Genomic DNA, 18557 nt, shown 5'->3' with positions numbered 1-18557 from the left:
GGAACCTTTTTGGTGCTCCCAACACCAGTCCTTCTCAGGGACCTCCTGCAGGAATGTCCTCCCTTTCCCCAGTCGTCATTAACTTCTTCCAAACTGGCTCCTTTCTTGAGAAAGAGATGGTTAAGCTGAGGATGGTGGGAGCTTGCCAGGTAAAGGTGAAGAGGAGAAGGTGTTGCAGGCAAAGGGAACCACATGTGCAAAGGTCTAATGGTGATAAAGACATGAAGCATTTAGAGACGAAAACTACTAAACTGGGGGAGGAGAGGGAGTGGAGGCAGATGAGGCCCGGGAAGGGCAGTTCATGCATGGCTTTGCGGCCATGACGAAGAGTTGGAACTCTTTCACAAGGGTAATGGGGAGCTATGGTAGGGGAGGGTCAAAACCAGATTTATGGCCAGGAGTTGTGCATCAACTATAATCCTACCACTTTGGGAGGTCAAGGCAGGAGGATCACTTGAGCCCAAGAGTTCAAGACCAACCTGGGCAACATAGTGAGAGCTCATCTATAGAGAAGAGAAAAAACAAAAAAGACCAGATTTGCATTTAGAAAGATCCCCCTGGAGGACCTTCTGGCATTGTGGAGGGACAGTTGCCGTCATTTCAATTCTGGGCTGTCTTCCCTGAGCAATAAGCAACCAACCACACACCTCCGTCCCCCCAAAACACCAAAGTCACCTCCAGCCTCTCCTTCTGTGGCGTCCCCCTCCTTCCACAGTGGGAAGCACCTGGAGAGCCTCCTCACACCAGCTCCCTCTCAGCCTCCCAGCCCCCCATGACCAGTCTGGCTTCTGTCCCTCTTGATAATGCCTAGGTTGCCAAATCCAAGCATATGTCACTGTCTTCATCTTCTTTGGCTCCTGGATGGGTCTGGGTGGGTCTGTATCTCGTAGGCCCTCCCTCCTCCTTGAAACACTCTCACTTGGCTTCCAGAATCTCTGCTGCCTGCCCCACAACTCCTCCCAGGCCTTTGCTTCTCAGCCTCTATCCTGTCCCCTCCTCTGCTGGGGCTCCCAGCACTCACTTCTGAACCTACTTTCTCATGTCCCACTTTCCCCTTCCATGGCCTCAGCATGGTGGCTCTGGGTCTTCCTCTGAACCCCAAGCCTGCTCATCAAGTTGCCTGCTGGGCACTGTCTCCTGGATGGCCCCCAAGCACCTCAAACTCAACACACCCCAAACATCACACTCATCAGCTCAGCCCTACATACTTCTGCCACCTGGGTACCTGAACCCTGGCCACTCCCCACCTTCCAGCCTAATTCTACTCCATTACCAAGGCCTGCCAGCTCTCGCCACAGAACGTCTCTTCAGTCGATCTGCTGGAACTCATTTCTGTCAGCTCTCACGGGACAACTGCAGTGACCTCCCTGGGCTTCCTGCTTCCCCCATCCCTCAGCAATCCCTGCAGTCCTCAAGAGGGATTTTTCTAAATGCAAATCTGGCCTCAACTCTCCCCTACTCAGAATCCTTCCATAGTTCCCCATTGCCCTTGTGAAGGAGTCCCAACTCCTCACTATGCCCTCAAAGCCGTGCATGAACTGCCCCTCCCTGGCCTCATCTGTCTCCACTCCCTCCCCTCCCTGACTGTAGCTCCTTTCATTTCTAAATGTTTCATGTCTTTATCACCGTTAAACCTTTGCACATGTGATTCCCTTTGCCTGCAATGCCTTCTCCTCTTCACTTTTACCTGGTCAGCTCCCACCATCCTCAGCTTAACCATCTCTTCCTCAAGAAAGCCTTCCCCGGGAGGTGAGGAATAAAAGACTACAAATTTGGTTCAGTGTATACTGTTTGGGTGATGGGTGCACCAAAATCTCACAAATCACCACTAAAGAATTTACTCATGTAACCAAGTACCACCTGTTCCCCAAAACCTATGGAAATAAAAAAAAAATTTTTTTAAAGAGAGAGCCTTCCCCGATGCATTCATTTATTTAATGCATTTATTAGGCTCCAACTCAGTGCTTCTTTCAAGTCATCACTGACTCCAAAGGTGCAGGCTCATTGAACAACTTTCCCTATGAATTTTAAGTGACTGCTGTGAATTTCTCTTCTCTAGCAGACCATGAGCCGCTTGAGGGCGGTGTCATCAAGCACTGTGCCTGGCACACAGTAGGTGCTCAATAAGTGTTGAATGGGTGGTTGCGTGGCCTGTCCCTTAAGACTTATATGCTGTTGTTCAGAGGCAAGAGATTCTGGGGGCTGGCCTCCCCATCCTTCTGGCTGCTCTGACCTATCCCTCAATCCACCACTATCACACACATGACTCCTTAGCTTCAAACCCTTCTGGTGCCCAAAGTTTATGGAATAAAGCTTGGCCTTCAAGAACATTCATGATCTAGCTTCAGCCTATCTCTTCCTCCTTAATTTCTCTTGCTCTTTCCCCTACCACACACAGTCGACCCTCATTATTCATGGATTCCATAGTTGCAAATTATCCTATTTGCTATAATTTATTTGTAATCCCCAAAGCAACACTTGTGTCACTTTCATGGCCATTCATGGATATGTGCAGAATGGCAAAAAAGGTAAGTCGCCCCCCTCAACCACCCAGGAACATTTGAAGCTCAGGTCAAACAAGGCAATTCTCTGCCTTCTTATTTCAGCTCTCATACTGTAAACAAGTGTCCTTTTTACAGTCTATTTCCACATTTTTTATGTTTTTGTGCTTTTTTGTTGGTAACTTAAAATGGCCCCCAAGCACAAGGTTGAAGTGTGGTCTAGTGTTCCTGAGTGCAAGAAAGCTGTCATGTACCTTCTGTGGAAAATACAAGTTAGATAAGCTTCATTCAGACATGAGGTTTAGAGCTATTGGTTGTGAGTTCAGTGTTAATAAATCAACATCATATTAAATAAAGTTCCTCAAACAGAAATACACATAAAACAAGGTTATGTGTTGGTTGGTTGATGAAAATGGTGTGACCAGAAGCTGGCAGGAACCTAGCCCTGTATTTCCCCTAGGAGCAATGGTTCGTTAGTCCCTAATTTAGTGTTTATGGGAACTTTATAGAACGTAACTAACTCCCTCAAATAACGGGAGTCGACTGTACCCTCAGACACACACACCCAGCAAGGGCAACACCAGGCTGCTCACTGACCCCGGAGTGCACCATGCCTTCCACACCTCCAGGACTTTGCTCAAGCTCTTCCCTCTTCCAAAAATGTCACTCCATCTCTTAACTTCCTACTCACCCTTCAAGGCCAGCTCAATGCATCCAACAAATACATATTGAGCATCTCCTGTGTGCCAGGGACTATTCTAGTCACTTGGAGACCATAGCCATGAACAAAAACAATACTCCTCTAGTCATGGTGACAGCACCCTCTGCCCTGTGCACATGTCATCTTCATGTTATTCTTAATATAATAAGTGTCATGATAAATTAGCACGGTGTGCCAAGCACTTATCTAAGCACTTTATATGCACCAGCTCATCTTATACCTACCCCAGCCTCACGAGGTTAGGTGGTATTGACACCTACAGACATTTATAGACAACGAAATTAAACCTCAAAAAGTCTCACCCCTAGCACCCACAAGGACCTGTGGCTTTTCTGTTTTGGTGTCCATGTTTCCCACAAGACCTGGAGTCTCTGAGGACAATGATTGAGTGCAATTCATCAGTCCAATCCCCCTCAGTGCTGAAGGAGAGAAATATAGCAATACATCTCCTGATGGCCTCCTCTTTGATCACACTGGCCTTACCTGAATTATCCATCTCTTTTTCACTGCAGGCCCTTTGCCTTTGCGGCTCCTTTTACTGGAACACCTTTCCCCAGCTGTTCGTCAGGCTCCATCCAGGTTTTAGCACAAATGTTACCTCCTGAAAGAGGCCTTTTCTGACCCCACTTTTTAAAGAAGCCTCCCAGGTTGGGCGCGGTAATTCACACCTGTAATCCCAGTGCTTTGGGAGGCCGAGGTGGGAGGGTCACTTGAGCCCAAGAGTTCGAGACCAACCTGGGCAACATAGTGACACCCCCATCTCTACAAAAAATATACTATTAGCCAGACATGGTGGTGTGTGCCTGTAATCCCAGCTACTTGGCTGAGGTGGGAGTATCACTCGATCCCAGGAGCTTGAGGTTGCAGTGAGCCCTGATCACTAGGCTGGAGTGCAGTGGTGTGATCATGGCTTACTGCAGCCTCAACCTCCTGGGCTCATGTGATTCTCCTGCCTCACTCTCCCAAGTAGCTAGGACTATAGACACATACTACCACACCTGGCTAGTTTTTAATTTTTCTTTTTTTTTTTTTTTTAGTAGAGACAGGGTCTCACTCCTTTTACATTTTAAGAAATGTTCTCTGACCCTAAAAGATTTTCTCCTGCATTATTCCCATTAATTTTTACCATTTTGTCTCTTACCTGTGGTTTTTTAAACCATAAAAAAACCTATTGTGTATGACAATAGGTAGGGATTTCGTTTTATGGCTCGGCAGATAGCAAACCACTGCCATGATTTTATATCCCATCACTCTATTTTTTCTTTATCACAATCCATAATTTAGAATATAGTTATTTCTGTTTAACTGATTACAGCTGTCTTCTCCCATTAGGCTTGAGTTCCTTGAGAGCAGGAACCATGTCTATCTTATTCCCCATTTAATCCCCAGCCCTAGCTGGGGTCCTAGTAGGAGCTCAAATAATATGTGTTGTGGGGAGGGAGGGAGGGAAAGGGAAGGGAAAAGGAGGGAGACAGAGGGCAGGGGGCAGGACAGAGTCTCATCCCTCTGCACGGCCCAGGTGCCCTAGCTACTCCTCCCCAAGTGCCCCCTCAAGCCCCCCATCCCCCAATCCCCTTCCGCCTCCAGGCCTGGGTGGTACACAAGGGCAAGCATTTAAAGGGCACCAAAAAAGAGGCTGCTCCACCTGGAAGAAACGACTCCACTCTGCCTTCAACAAGAGCGCCGCCTTCCGGGCTGTGAAAGTCAGTGCAGCCAGCTGGACGCCTCCAACTTTTTTTTTTTTTCTTTTCTTTTGAGACGGAGTTTCGCTCTTGTCACCCAGGCTAGAGTGCAATGGCGAGATCGCGGCTCACTGCAACCTCTGCCACCCAGGTTCAAGCGATTCTCCTGCCTCAGCCTCCAAAGTAGCTGGGATTACAGGCACCTGCCACAAGTCCAGCTAATTATTTTACATTTTTAGTAGAGACGGGGTTTCACCATGTTGACCAGGGGTCTTGAACTCTTGACCCCAGGTGATCCACCCACCTTAGCCTCCCAAAGTGCTGGGATTATGGGCATGAGCCACTGCACCTGGCCAACACCTCCAACTTCTACAAGACCATATTGTGTCTGCCGGCTGTCCCCCAGGTACCATCCTGCCCCTGGAGGTAGTGGCCAGCGATGGCTGTCTAGCAACAAGGATCTCTTTGCTCTTCTATAAAGTGGGTGGTGGACTCATTGAGTTCAAACTCATGTGCTGGTCAATTTAGGACGCCTAGACCACACAGTTTATCTCCCCACTAGAAAAGGAGGAAACTGGCTGGGTGTGGTGGCTCACAACTGTAATCCCAGCAATTTGGGAGGTGGAGACAGGTGAATCACCTGCGATCAAGAGTTTGAGACCAGCCTGGCCAACATGGTGAAACCCTGTCTCTACTAAAAATACAAAAAAATTAGCCAGGAGTGGTGGCAGGTGCCTGTAATCCCAGCTACTCAAGAGGCTGAGGCGGGAGAATCGCTTGAACCTGGGAGGTTTAGGCTGCAGTGAGCCGAGATCACACCACTGCACTCCAGCCTGGGCAACAAGAGCAAAACTCCATCTCAAAAAAAAAGAAAGAAAAGGAGGAAACTGAGGCCGAGAAACAGGTGGACCTTGCCTGAGGCCATACAGTGAATTGGGGTACTCGTCTGGGGTCATCTAAATTGAGGGGGTTCCTCCTGGGGCCCAGGGAACAGCAGGCTGTCTCCTGCCCAATGCAGTTACCAGGCCTGTGTGCCCCCTGAAGAGGCAGGCATGCCCTGGAGTCCACAGGAAGCTGCTGTGGAAGTGGCTGAGCCCGCCTGCAGGTCAGACCTGCTGAGTGTGTTCTTCCAGCCCCTGCAGCCTTGCCAGCCCAGTCACCTCTCAGCAAGCCACCCGCTGGCCCCACCCTCTCTGGCTATGACCTCCAGCACCATCATTTACCTCATCCCTCCAGAGCACCAGCTGCATACCTGTCCCCATGCTCCCACTTGCTCCACCTTTTCCTACCTCTCTTGCAGCCCCCCCTCCATCTGCAGCGCCACCATCTTCAGTTTCATTCCCCTGTCTGCAGCCACCCCATCTTCTCCTCACTCATTCCTCTGTCCTCCTTGGGTCCATCACTCTACCCCCATGCACCCCATCAGGTCCAGCTCCGTCACCTCTGGCTCCCTCACTGTTCCCATCAGCTCTGTCTCCCTCGTTCTGTCTGTATCACCCCTATTATCTCTACCCCATCACCTTTCCCCCATGGTTGATAGCTCATTGCTCTGTTCCCATCACCCCCACCCCCCGCATCAGCATCCGGCTCTGTCCCACATACCTTTCATCTCCAACTCCCTCGCCTCTTACCCCCAGCACTTTTCTCCCTATCACAGTGACCCATCTCTGACCCTAATACCTACAACATCTTCATCAGCTTTCTCTTTACCTCCATGGGGGCCGAGGAGTTTGAGCTCTGAAACTTCAAAGTTCTTTTCTCAAAAGCCCAGTGCAATAATATTGACTTGGACAGCGAGCCTTTTACTCAGTAACACTGTCAACCCCAGCTGGCCTTCAGTCCACCCAGACCTCTCTCCGCCCCTGGTGGGGACAGTCTGGGAACTCCTGAGGAATCACAGGCCTCCTCTCCCACCCTCACGGCCCCTTCTCCCAATGTTCAGGATGGCTCCGGATTTGCCACAGAGGATGAGGACAAGGAGCGGCCCCGCAGGCTGGCCCAGCAGGGTTCCTTACTATCATCCATCCTCTTCCCGGGCCCTTTGGTTGACCACAGTAAGGACTGGGTCTCCTCACCCAGCCCTGCCTCCTCCCTGGCCTCCTCCTTATCTGTGGGTCCAGGGTGAGGATGAGGTGGTGCCTGACTGCTTCCTCTCCTTCGCCATGGTACCAGGCATAGGACCTCAAAAACCCCTGTGCCCAATGTCCTCCGATGACTTCAGCAATCTGGTAAGGAATCGAACCCCACCCCCACCCCTGACCAGTGTGCTGAACTGGAGAGGGCTCCAGGGTGGGGCCAGCCCACCTCTGTCTCTCACTCAAAGCACCCAGCCCAGGCTCCCAATAATAGCCTCAACAGTCAACATTTGCTGAGGGCTTAGTTTATGCCAGGCACCCTTCCAAGCTCCCCACAGCCCCCAGATGCTGCTATTCTTCCCATTTTGCATGTGCCCAAACCAGGACACAGAGCTCAAGAACCTTGCCTGCGGTCACGCAGCTAGTAACCCTGGAAAAGTTACTAATAGGTCACAGCTCCTAAGGGGCAGTGATAGACTAGAATCCAAGGGCCTGGCTGCAGAGCCCGCAACCCTAACCACTGAGCAGGAATGCTGGTTTCTCATGACATGCTGCTAGGTGGTTGTTATTGTCGCTGTTACGGTTATTTCTACCTGCATCAAAATCTTTGCTGGGAGGAAGCTCCTAGAATCCCAGAGGATTTGCTGGGAGGGTCATGCCCTCACTGTAGATGGCCCCAGCTTTAACTACAGAGCTCGACTATCAGTTCGTTTATACTGCAAGCTATTATTTACTACTATTATTACTAGAATTCTTATCAGCACTGATAGGGAGAGAGCACCCAGAATATCCGAGGTGGAGGCTGGGAGGACCTCTGGGTCCAGCAGAGTTTGCAGGGGAGGGTAAGAAGGCGGGGGGAGGTGGCGCCGCCCACGCCCAGCACGTGTACCCTCTCTCTCGCCCCACAGCCTGCTGGCTACACGTGTGGCTCTTCTCTGGCACAGCGCTGGTGCGCTAAGCCACCGGGCGCACAGCCCAGCGCTGTCGTCTGAGTCTGCGGGCTGCCGCCGCCGCCGAGCGCCTGCTGGGGCCGCCACCTCACGTTGCAGCAAGTTCGCTTCCCAGACCCACGACCCAGCTCCCACATGTTGCAGCGCCTGCTGCCTCACCTGGAGCACGGTGTGCAGCTCTGGGTGGCTCCAGAGGGCGTGTTCGCCAAGCGCCTGTGCCAGGGCCTGTACTGGTGCGGCCCGCTCACTCTGCACCCAGCACAGCCCAACAAGGTGGTGCGCAGGCACACCTGCTAGCTGCTGAACACACGCGGCTTCCTCGAGGCGGTAGGACCGCTGGGAGAGTGGAGCAGAGTGGCGTGGGTACGGGGGCATAAGCACGCGGTGGGCAAAGGAACACGACAGAGGACAGTGGACACATGAAATGCAGGCCCAGGGGCATGGGCCTAAGGATGCTGGGCATGAGGTGGACATTGACTCAAAGAATATGGCACAAAAGCACGAGGGATGGGAAAGAATACGGGCACCAAGAGGGCTGGGCACAGATACGGAGACAGGCGTATATGGGGTGCTGGCATGGGGCAGGTTTGAGGCTTTGGGTGTGGAGCATAAGAATAGGGCTTGGGTACCTGTACTGGCTCAGGGCATAAGGTGGATGTCAGGTGCACCAAGCATGCAATAGATATAGGTAAGTGGCAGTGGGCATGGGTTGGGCATAAAGGCATAGGGGTGGGCATAGGGGCCAAGGAAGAGACGTGAGCCGTGGAAGTGGGCACAGATGTGGGACATGGGACAGGCATAGGGACGTGGAAGTGGGGCTAGGGCACAGGCACACAATGGGATGTGGGCTTACAGGACTTGGGCATGGGAAATGAGCACAAGGTAGGCACCAGTGGGTTGCCTAGTTCTTGCCCAGTCCCCACAGTCTCAGTGCCATATAATTGTGTGCCCACCTGCAGGACAGTCACCCAGACCCAGAGTGCCAGATCTGTCTGTGCTTTGGCGAGGAGGACCTAGGCCCCACAGAGCACCCGGAGGAGTGGCTCATCATGGTGTACGTGATTCACTCCTTCCACTCCAGCTGAGAAGCACGCCCTCCAGTCCCCTCCAGACAGCCCTTCCCACGCTCCCTCCAGTCCCAGCCCTGCTTCTGACCCTTCTAGCACCCTCGGGTCTGTAGGACCCTACCTGGAAAATGGGGGTAGGGATTCGGCTGTAACTAGGGCTGTGACTTCCCGTGGGAATATCCGAGGTGGGAAACCGAGAGGGTCTGCTCATCCCACCCCGCGCAGGTGCAGGTGCAGGTGCAGCTTCGGCCTGGGAACTCATCCTGCACTCTAAGTGCCTCAACCCAGCGCCCAGATGGGTCCTCAGCCTGGCAACCCCACTGGCATCAGTCACCTTCAACGCAGCTGCCTACATTCTAAGCAGGCCGCTTCCTCCTCATGTACCCGTGGAAGGCAGCCCCCAACAGGGGGGCTCCCTACTCCCACCCAACCCTGCCCACACTAAGCCCATGGGCTTGGGGCCTCCCCCAGGGCATTACCCAGGTCTGCTGGATGGCAGAGGTGGATCGCGGCCTTCCACTCCTCTGCCACGGGCCCCGGAACTCGAGAGTAGGCCACACCACCCTGCTGCTGGGCATGAGGCTTGGGCAGGAAACTGATCTCAATCTTGAGGCCCCGGAAAAGCAGCAACTGGGGCAGAAGCAAGACTTCGTCTCTTGCTGACAACCCAACTTTTCAATAGCACTTTCCTCAGAGCCAGCCTTAACCTGCCGTTGAGTCCATTAAAATGTTTGCTTAAAGCTTTTACCAATAATTAGATCATCAGGATTGTTTAGTGTGGGATCAACCCATAACAAAACTGCCTAGCCTGTCAGGGGCCTTGAATTTCCAGACCCTTCCTCCTCCCTGCAGCTAGTCTCTCTTCTTTATTCTGGGGGCTGGGAAGGATCCCAAAACAGAGAACTTGGCCGAACCCTGGGCTTTGGATGCTAACCACTGAAGTATCAGCATCTGTAGGATGCTGTCCTTGAAGAAACTGCCGCAGACCTCCAAACGCAGCCCTAAGGCAGAGGCCAACGTGGAAGACCAGCCCTTCTCCAAGCCCCATGGGTCTTTGCAAGCTGTATGTTGTAGGGAATCTGAGAACTGGAAGGGGGATTACAACCAGAAAGTTGGTTCCCCTGCCATGGGAATAAAGTAGCTGTTTTCCACCCCACATATCTGGCCTTTTATTCTTTTCTGAGTTCTGATTTTATTTATAGGAATCCTCTTACAGATGCCAACATTGTAAGTCTCTTTTAATGATACATTAATAAGCCACCTTCACGGCGGGAAAACTGTGATTCAATAAAGGACAGAAATCAATCAGTGGCTGTTTGTTTAGTCATTTAGCAGACATTTCTTGAACACCTACTCTGTTCCAGGCCTCTGTTTCAGCGTCCAGTGTGTGACACTGGGGTACAGCAAACAGCATGGGCTTTACTCTCTTGGAGTTCACATTCTGTCTTCTAGTGGGGACCCAGCGACTCTCCCCTACCCCTGCCCCTCACTGAAGAGGCAGTATTTAGGAATTACAGAACCCTAGGCTCATATCCAGCTTTGTCACTCGCTAGATGTGGGACATCAGGGAAGTTACTTACCTTCTCCAAGCCTCAGAGCCCTCATCTCTTCAAAAGAAGCAGTGAAGCACTCCAGGGCAGGGTTGGTTGGAGAAGTAAGTGTAGGGCTGGGGAGGTGAGCTGGCCTGATACAGAACGGGTGAGCAGTGACTTGGGAGTGGGAGAGCAGAAGGATGCTGCCCCGTCCTCCAGAAGGCCTGACTGTTCTGGGCCTGACCTGTCTGGACCTCCCGGCCCCAGGCTGCAGCTGGGGTAGCCTCAGTCCAGAGTGACAATCCACAGCCATGTTCATATCCCCACTCCATACTAGGCGCTGGATTCTGTGTAAGGGGAACCTGTTGCCTCCCCATCATGGCCTGGACAGCTGAGGAATCATCAGCTCCGTGTTAGAGATGGGGAAACTGAGGCTCAGCCAGGGTTTTGAGGTGCCTCTTGGGAGGGAGAATGTCTCTCCCCAGATAGCTGTCCTTCCCACACCAGGCACTAGGGGACGACAGGGACTCAGTAGAACTGAATTTCATGGGCTCTGCTTACCGTCCTAGGTGCCTCTCCCTCCAGAGCTAGGAGGACAGGGTAGGAGTAGTGTGGTCCCAAGAGCCTGCACCGCAGGAGAAGGCAGTAGGCACAGGCCGGCGAGGAGAAGAGGGAAAAGCGGGAGTAGAGGTAGGGATTAGAGAGGGCCCTGGGGCGTCTCTCACTCTAGGGGAACTGGGCTCAGGCCCTGCCTTTCTCTCCTCTCTCTCTCTATTCACTCCTTTCACGCCTCGTGTTTGCACCTGTGTCTCTCTGTATCTCCTTTCTCTCTGGCTTTGTAGATTTCCTTGTTTCTGCCCACTCAGTGATTCTCACTTTCTCCGTATACTACATGTGTGTCTGTGTGTGTGTGTGTCTGTGTGTCTGTGTCTCTGTGTGTCTGCGTGTTGCTTGTGTGTATGTCTCTGTGTATGTGCTTGTGTGTGTATCTGTGTGTATGTCTATGTGTCTGTGTGTCTGTCTCTGTGTGTATTTGTGTGTGTGCTTATGTCTGTGTGTGTGTCTGTGTCTGTGTATGTCTTTGTCTGTGTCTGTGTGTCTCTGTGTGTCACTACGTGTATGTCTGTGTGTGTCTGTGTGTGTGTCTCTCTGTGAGTGTCTGAGAGGCTTTGTGTGTCTCTGTCCATTATGTCTGCCTCTGTCTTATCTTTACCTCTCCATCTTTCTCCCTCTTGTGATATCTCTACCTCTCTCTGTCTCTCTCTCTCTTTTTCTCTGTTTCATATGTTTCTGTCTCTCTCATTTTGTTTTTGTCTCTGTCCCACTCAGTTTCACATCCTGTCCCTCCCTAGCCACCACCACCCAGCACACGTGGGCTGAGGGTCTCAGTCCCTTCCTTCCCACCTCCTCATCCCTGGCAGCTGCTCGGCTTCCCACTACTGGCCTCTCCTGCCCGCCTCTCTTGGGCCTTGCGGGAGTAGGGCGAGGGAGGAGGGGAAGACAACTCAGCAGACCCACCCCTTTTTGCCTTTCCAGGCTGGGAGGCTGGGCCAGTGGACCTTTTAACCAGCCTGGGCAGGCTGTTCCAGACGCGAGCCTGGACGCCGAGCCTGACCCAGCAGGTCCTGGCAGCCCGGCCAGCCCGGCCAGCATGCAGCAGCAGCCTCTGCCCGGGCCCAGGGCCCCTGCAGCTGAGCCAACCAAGCCTCCCTACAGCTACATCGCCCTTATTGCCATGGCCATCCAGAGCTCGCCGGGGCAGCGGGCCACGCTCAGTGGCATCTACCGCTACATCATGGGCCGCTTCGCCTTCTACCGCCACAACCGGCCCGGCTGGCAGAACAGCATCCGCCACAACCTGTCACTCAACGAGTGCTTTGTCAAGGTGCCCCGCGATGACCGCAAGCCAGGCAAGGGCAGCTACTGGACGCTGGACCCTGACTGCCACGACATGTTTGAGCACGGCAGCTTTCTACGCCGCCGCCGCCGCTTCACCCGGCGGACAGGTGCTGAGGGCACCAGGGGCCCAGCCAAGGCACGCCGTGGACCCCTCAGGGCGACCAGCCAGGACCCAGGAATCCTCGACACCACGACCGGCAGGCAGTACTCATTCCCACCAGAGCTGCCAGACCCCAAGGGCCTAAGCTTTGGGGGTCTGGTGGGGGCCATGCCAGCCAGTATGTGCCCAGCAACCACTGATGGCAGGCCTCGGCCACACACGGAGCCCAAAGAGATTTCCACGACCAAGCCTGCACCTGCATGCCCGGGGGAGCTCCCCGTGGCCACCTCATCTTCCTCATGCCCAGCGTTTGGCTTTCCTGCCGGCTTCTCGGAGGCTGGGGGTTTTAATAAGGCCCCTACACCCGTCTCGTCCCCAGAAGCAAGCATCGGGAGCAGCTACCAGTGTCGGCTGCAGGCACTGAATTTTTGCATGGGGGCTGACCCAGGCCTTGAGCACCTCTTGGCCTCAGCAGCCCCCTCCCCTGCACCACCCACCCCTCCAACCTCACTCCGGGCCCCACTGCCCCTGCCAGCTGACCACAAGGAACCCTGGGTTGCAGGTGGCTTCCCTGTCCAGGGAGGCTCCAGCTACCCGTTGGGGCTGACCCCCTGCCTATACCGGACGCCAGGAATGTTCTTCTTTGAGTAAAGGCAGCCTCGTCTCGGGCAGTCCCTGCAGGTCCCTCACCCTCCAGGCTGAGCCTGGCTCTAGGACCTGGAGAACTCTCGAAGGACCCAGCCCTGGTGAGCCAAGGACAACCACACAGAAAGCCAGGATGGAAACGGTGCTCAGCCTGGCCCCTGGGGCCTCTGGACAAACTTGGGGGTGAGGGGAAGCAGGGCCTCTTGGGATTTACTCTGTGGCTCTCAGGGCCAATAAAGCCATGTGATGATGAGGGTCAGCTTGCCTGATGGCTGGGGGCTGAGGGCCAGGGCGCCCGCTTGTATGTGGGATGGCTATAGCTGTGGGGTTGTGCAGCGGGGGCAGGAGACCCTGGGTGGGAATGTCTCACATGAGGTTTTCTCCTGCTGGGGACTTTCTCAGGGAGTTTCCCAGAAAGGGAGAGGAAGGGGAGGTAGGGAATGGGGGACAGGGAGAGGAGGATACAGGCCAGGGAGAGACTGGGCAGGGGCAAGCCTGGGCTGGCTTGAGGGACTGATTCTCCAGTCTCAGACACTGGGACTCAATAGCCTCCATAGGCGCAGTCGTCATAACCCTGACAATTTGTGACCCTGATCCTGTCCCAGGCTTGTATATGTCATCTCACCTGTGTGATATGGAAGGTTGGCCCCGTTTACAGTGGTGGAAACAGGCTCACCAGCTCCAACTCTAGATGGCAAATGGATGGCAGAGGGCAAATCAAAACCATATCTGTGTGACTTGCAGCTTGAGTGAGGACACGGGTGGAGAAGAGGGTCAGGGCAGAGCTGGCGGTGACCCCCAGACGTGGGAGGGCTTTGCTGAAATCCTGGAAGGCCAGGGCTAGAAAGGCCCCCTTTACCCATTGTGCAGACAGGGCACCCAGAGTTCAAAAGGCAGCACCTACCCCTGTTTAGACTTCCCACATTAATGGGGGCGCTCCCCTGAGCCCCTAGCTCCCTGAGGTCCTCTGGTGACTCTTTAAGATGGCATTTCTTGGGGCCAGCGGCATGGTCTGTGACTATCCTACTAAGCCCTGACTTTTGACCTTCTCTAACTACCCCTTCACAAGGAAGCAGGAGAAATGGGGATATTCTTGGTCCTCGTTACAGGAACAGAGATAGGAACCTGAAACATTGCTGTCCTCACAGACCCCAGCACTGGAGGAGCAGAGGCGAATGGCTTCCTGCCCAGAGCCTCGGTCCTCCTATCTGGATCATGGGCACAGGGAGAAGAGAGAGGGATGCTGGGGCACCCCTATTCTGGTTTTTGGTATGTGGTCTAGAGGGTCTTATGTCCCACGAGGTTTCGCCTAGGGGGCTGGAGACCCCTTCTTGGGCAGGCAGCCCTGTCCCCTCCAGAGGCCCTCCCTTGCCCAGGCAGCCCCGAGGACTCCAGCCTCTGCTGCTCCCTCCTCCCCCAACAGGTCCCCTGGGGCCTGGGAGGAAGCGAGCCTGGCTGGACAGCCCAAACTGTCTGGTTCCCACAGTCTCAGAGCTGGGGTGGAGGGGGACCTGCAGGGTGAGAGGGGCTGGGAAAATGCCTGGCCAGCTGTGGGGCCCCTCCCCACCATGCCTGCTGAACCCCAGCCCGGAACCCATCTAACAATGGGGAGAAGGAGCAAGGGTCTGTGCAGCCTCCTATGGGCAGCCTCATGGGGCAGAGGGGAGAGGAAAGGCCCTCTGTGTGCAGGGCATGGTAAGGAGGGGGAAGCAGGCTCTTGTGTGAGTCTCTACCACGGTGTGTGCCTGTGTGGATCAGTATGTCTCAGGCTGCGTGTGTGTATATGACAGAGAAAGAGAGAGATGCAGAGAGACAGACCCTGCAGGGGCAGAGACAGACAAGATTCAAAGGGATGAGAGTTCTTTCTCAGTTGGGTCAGGGAAAGAGGCCTCTGCTGGGCACTGTTCCCGATGTGCATTCCTGTGGAGCCCTGGTGACCCCAGTCCCTTCCCAGCCTGGGTTCTGAGCTACTAGGAGGAAAGGAGGCCGGCTGGGCTAGGGGAGCCCAGGCCTCTGCCGCCGCACTCCCCAGCATCCCCCTGAACCACGGAGGTTTAGCTCTGCACTAGGGTGGGGACTTGTGGAGAACGAGGCTGAGTCTCCTGCTCATCCCTTGCCCTGGGGGAATGTGCGAAAGGGTTGCCCACATGCAGGCTCAGAGCCCCCTCTGCACATCTCTCTCTGGCCTCCAACATAGTCGTGAAGTGAAGACAGGCCCCTCAGCCCCAACTCCCCAAGCAGGACCTTGGACTCAGTGCATGCCTTGGACTCACTATAGGAACCTGGACCAGTGCCCAACTCTCTGTGTTTCACTCCCTTTGCCCAGTGGTTGCGGGGAAGGGCAGCCTGACTCAGGGTCTGAGTCCCAGGAACGGATCTGACCTGGGGGATGGCCTGGAGGAGGTCCCTTCTCTGGAGGTGCTGGGCAAGGAGACACCATGATCTCATGCACCCTTGGCTAGCTGCCCAACCCAGGACCCCACCCATGGGGCCTCCTGCCTTCACATTCTTTCCATGACCAACATTCACCTCTGGCTCCCAGCTGACCACCCTCTTCTGGACAGGGGTTGCGGGGGACAGTGAATGCCTCTCTCGACCCAGAGAGAGCCCCTTGGCACAGATGGAGAGACCAAGGCCAGAGAAGATAGGTGACATGCCCAGGGTCACACAGCAAGGCAGGAGCAGAGCCACTGCTCAACCCATCCATGGCACCCCCTCTGATGCCTTAATGTAGCTCTGGAGGGGAGGGATGGGGCCATCTTGCTGGACTCTGCGTCCAGGACCCTCCTCATAGGAAGCGTGTCTGTCTCCAGGAGGGAATCCCAGTCCCCATGCCTCCTCTTTAGCAGGTGAGAGCAAAAAAGGATACTGAGACCTTCGCAGAGTTAGACGAATCAAATCCTAAAATGGAAGAATCAGAATCTGAAATGAGTATTTCAGAATCTTCCAGAGTTTTTAATCATAGCAACTCAGATTCCTGGAATATCAGAGCCTGAAGGGCACCTCTGCCCGATTTCTGAATCCTCTCTACATTAAAGTGGTCGACATCACATGGGGTTCCAAGAACAGGGAGCCCACTGCCTTTCCAGGTGGCCGGCCCCTTCCCACAGAAGCGTGGCAGCTCTGAAAGACCATTAGGAAGCTTCACCTGCTGGGCCTCGGCCTTTGTTCTCCCGAGGGAGGAGAGAACTCCTGGCCCCGGGGGAGGCCACCCTTACCCACCCACAGGGCTGGCCTTCTCAGCGGGGCCCTCCTTCCCGATGCCTTATCTCCAGCCTGCTCTCTGCCCGCCCCCTTCCTTCCCTGGTTTATGGCATTCCATGCCCAGAGTTAGACACTCCTGCCCACACCCCAGACAGTGCCTTGGCTAAGGGGAAGGAGACCCTCTTCCTTGGAGGGCAGGGCCCTGCAAAGCTGCCACAGTGATGAGAAAAAGCTGGGAGGTTGTGTCGGCCAGCCTGGCATGCCGCCTGCTGGGAGAGTATGCAATCCAGGAATCTAGACCTCAGCCAAAACATCCCTTCCACACCCAGACTCCCATCCACCCATGGACCAGGCACCATGTCCTAACTGTGTGACCTTGGGCAAGTTGCTTCCCCTTTCTGGGTTTCCCCCATCTGTAAAATGTGGACTCTAACAGTACCTACCCCCATGATGTTATTGTGGGGATTACATGAGTTAATATTGGCAAAGTGCTTAGAACGGGGTCTGGCACATGGCAGCTACAATATCAGTATTTGTTGGCCGGGCGCGGTGGCTCATGCCTGTAATCTTAGCACTTTGAGAGGCCAAGGCGGGAGGATCACTTGAGGTCAGGAGTTTAAGACCAGCCTAGCCAACAGGGTGAAACCCTGTCTCTACAAAAAATACAAAAATTAGCCAGGTGTGGTGGCACATGCCTGTAGTCTCAGCTACCCAAGAGGCTGAGGCAGGAAGATGGCTTGAACCCAGGAGGCGGAGCTTGCAGTGAGTTGAGATCGTGCCACTGCTCTCCAGCCTGGGGGACAGAGCGAGACTCCATCTCAAAAAATAAAATAAAATAAAATAAGTGTTTGTTAAGTACAATAAATAGGTATTTGGGTCCTGGATATGTCTCCCTTGACCTGATTTACACCCCAGAGGAGTGTCTAGCTGCTGTGGAGGCAGGAGGACAGGATTTAGGGGGAGGAAGGACTGTTACATAGACAAGGCTTTTGACTCAGTTCCTGGCATCTTCACTTCCTTGCTATGTGACCTTGAGCAAGTGGATTCACCTCTCTGAATCTCAGTTTCCTCATCTGTAAAATGGAGGCAATGATTCCAGTCCCCAGGACTGGTACGCGGGAAGCCTTGTCCTGCACACTACCTGCACAATTCAGTCAACAGGAATGAAATTAGAATTTATTAATAAAACAACTCCATTGGAGGACCTCATGACCTCAGTGTAGTCCTCTTCATCCCTCCCTTCACACAGGGCAAAACTCACATCCCCACAGGTCCAGAGGTGCCTAATCTCTTGTTCCCACCCTTCTGGTATTAGGTGGTGACTCAGGGAGGCAGCCGGTGGGGCAGAAAGAAGCAGTTCCATGGCTAAAAACAGGCCACTGTCAGCCAGAACCCAGCCTGGTGTCCCTGGAAAGACCAGGGCTGCCTCCTCTTGACCACAGCCCTCAGGGCCAGGTTTGAGGTCTCCCTGAGCATACAAACAAGAGAGGGCCGACCCTCCTACTCCCTTAGGACACTCGCCTCCCGTGAGTTCCTTTTCCATCTCTAGGCCTTTGCAGTGGCTGTTCCCTTTGCCCCCACTGGCTGCCTCTCCACATCCATGACCCACATCACATCACCTTCTCTGAGAAGCTTTCCTGTACTTCCTTATCTAATTGGATGCCCCCAGATCATTCTCCCTCTGCATCCCATTTGTGCTGCTGAAATAGCATCTGCTGCAATGTAGAATTACTCATGTGCGCATGTACTCACATTTTACTGTGTCTGTGCCTTAGAATGTAAACCTCAGAGGCCAAGGCTTGGGTCTGCCTTACGCATTTTGTCATCTTCCCTAACTCGATGACTAGCACATAGTGGTCCCTCCATAAAGGTTTAGGAGTGGGTGGATGGAGTCATGGTCACCATTCATTCATTTGCCATGAATTAAATCTCAAGGCTGGGCACGGTGGTTCACACCTATAATCCCAGCATTTCGGGAGGCCAAGGCTGGTGGATTACCTGAGGTCAGGAGTTCGAGACCAGCCTGGCCAACATAGTGAAACCCCCGTCTCTACTAGAAATATGAAACATTAGCTGGACGTCGTGGTTGGCGCCTGTAAACCCAGTTACTCGGGAGGCTGAGGCAGGAGAATCGCTTGAACCCAGGAGGTGGAGTTGCAGTAAGCTGAGATCATGCCACCA

General features: G+C 53.9%; 1 protein-coding gene across 1 annotated transcript; it reads left to right on the top strand.

The window, feature by feature from the left end:
* Window positions 1–12058: 12058 nt before the first annotated feature.
* FOXS1 (forkhead box S1) lies at window positions 12059–13427 on the top strand. Its single transcript, XM_008020195.3, has one exon. It carries the CDS (start codon window positions 12180–12182, stop codon window positions 13176–13178), a length of 999 nt encoding a protein of 332 aa, XP_008018386.2. The 5' UTR covers window positions 12059–12179; the 3' UTR covers window positions 13179–13427.
* The last annotated feature ends 5130 nt before the right edge of the window (window positions 13428–18557 follow it).

This window comes from Chlorocebus sabaeus, chromosome 2 (genome assembly GCF_047675955.1).
Source record: "Chlorocebus sabaeus isolate Y175 chromosome 2, mChlSab1.0.hap1, whole genome shotgun sequence".
NCBI lineage: Eukaryota > Metazoa > Chordata > Mammalia > Primates > Cercopithecidae > Chlorocebus > Chlorocebus sabaeus.
Note: the sequence above shows the minus strand (reverse complement) of the source record. Positions and strands in the feature narration are given on the sequence as shown.

Excerpts from the sequence above, each read along its gene's own strand:
- FOXS1 (XM_008020195.3), top strand. The coding sequence starts at position 12,180 with ATGCAGCAGCAGCCTCTGCCCGGGCCCAGGGCCCCTGCAGCTGAGCCA.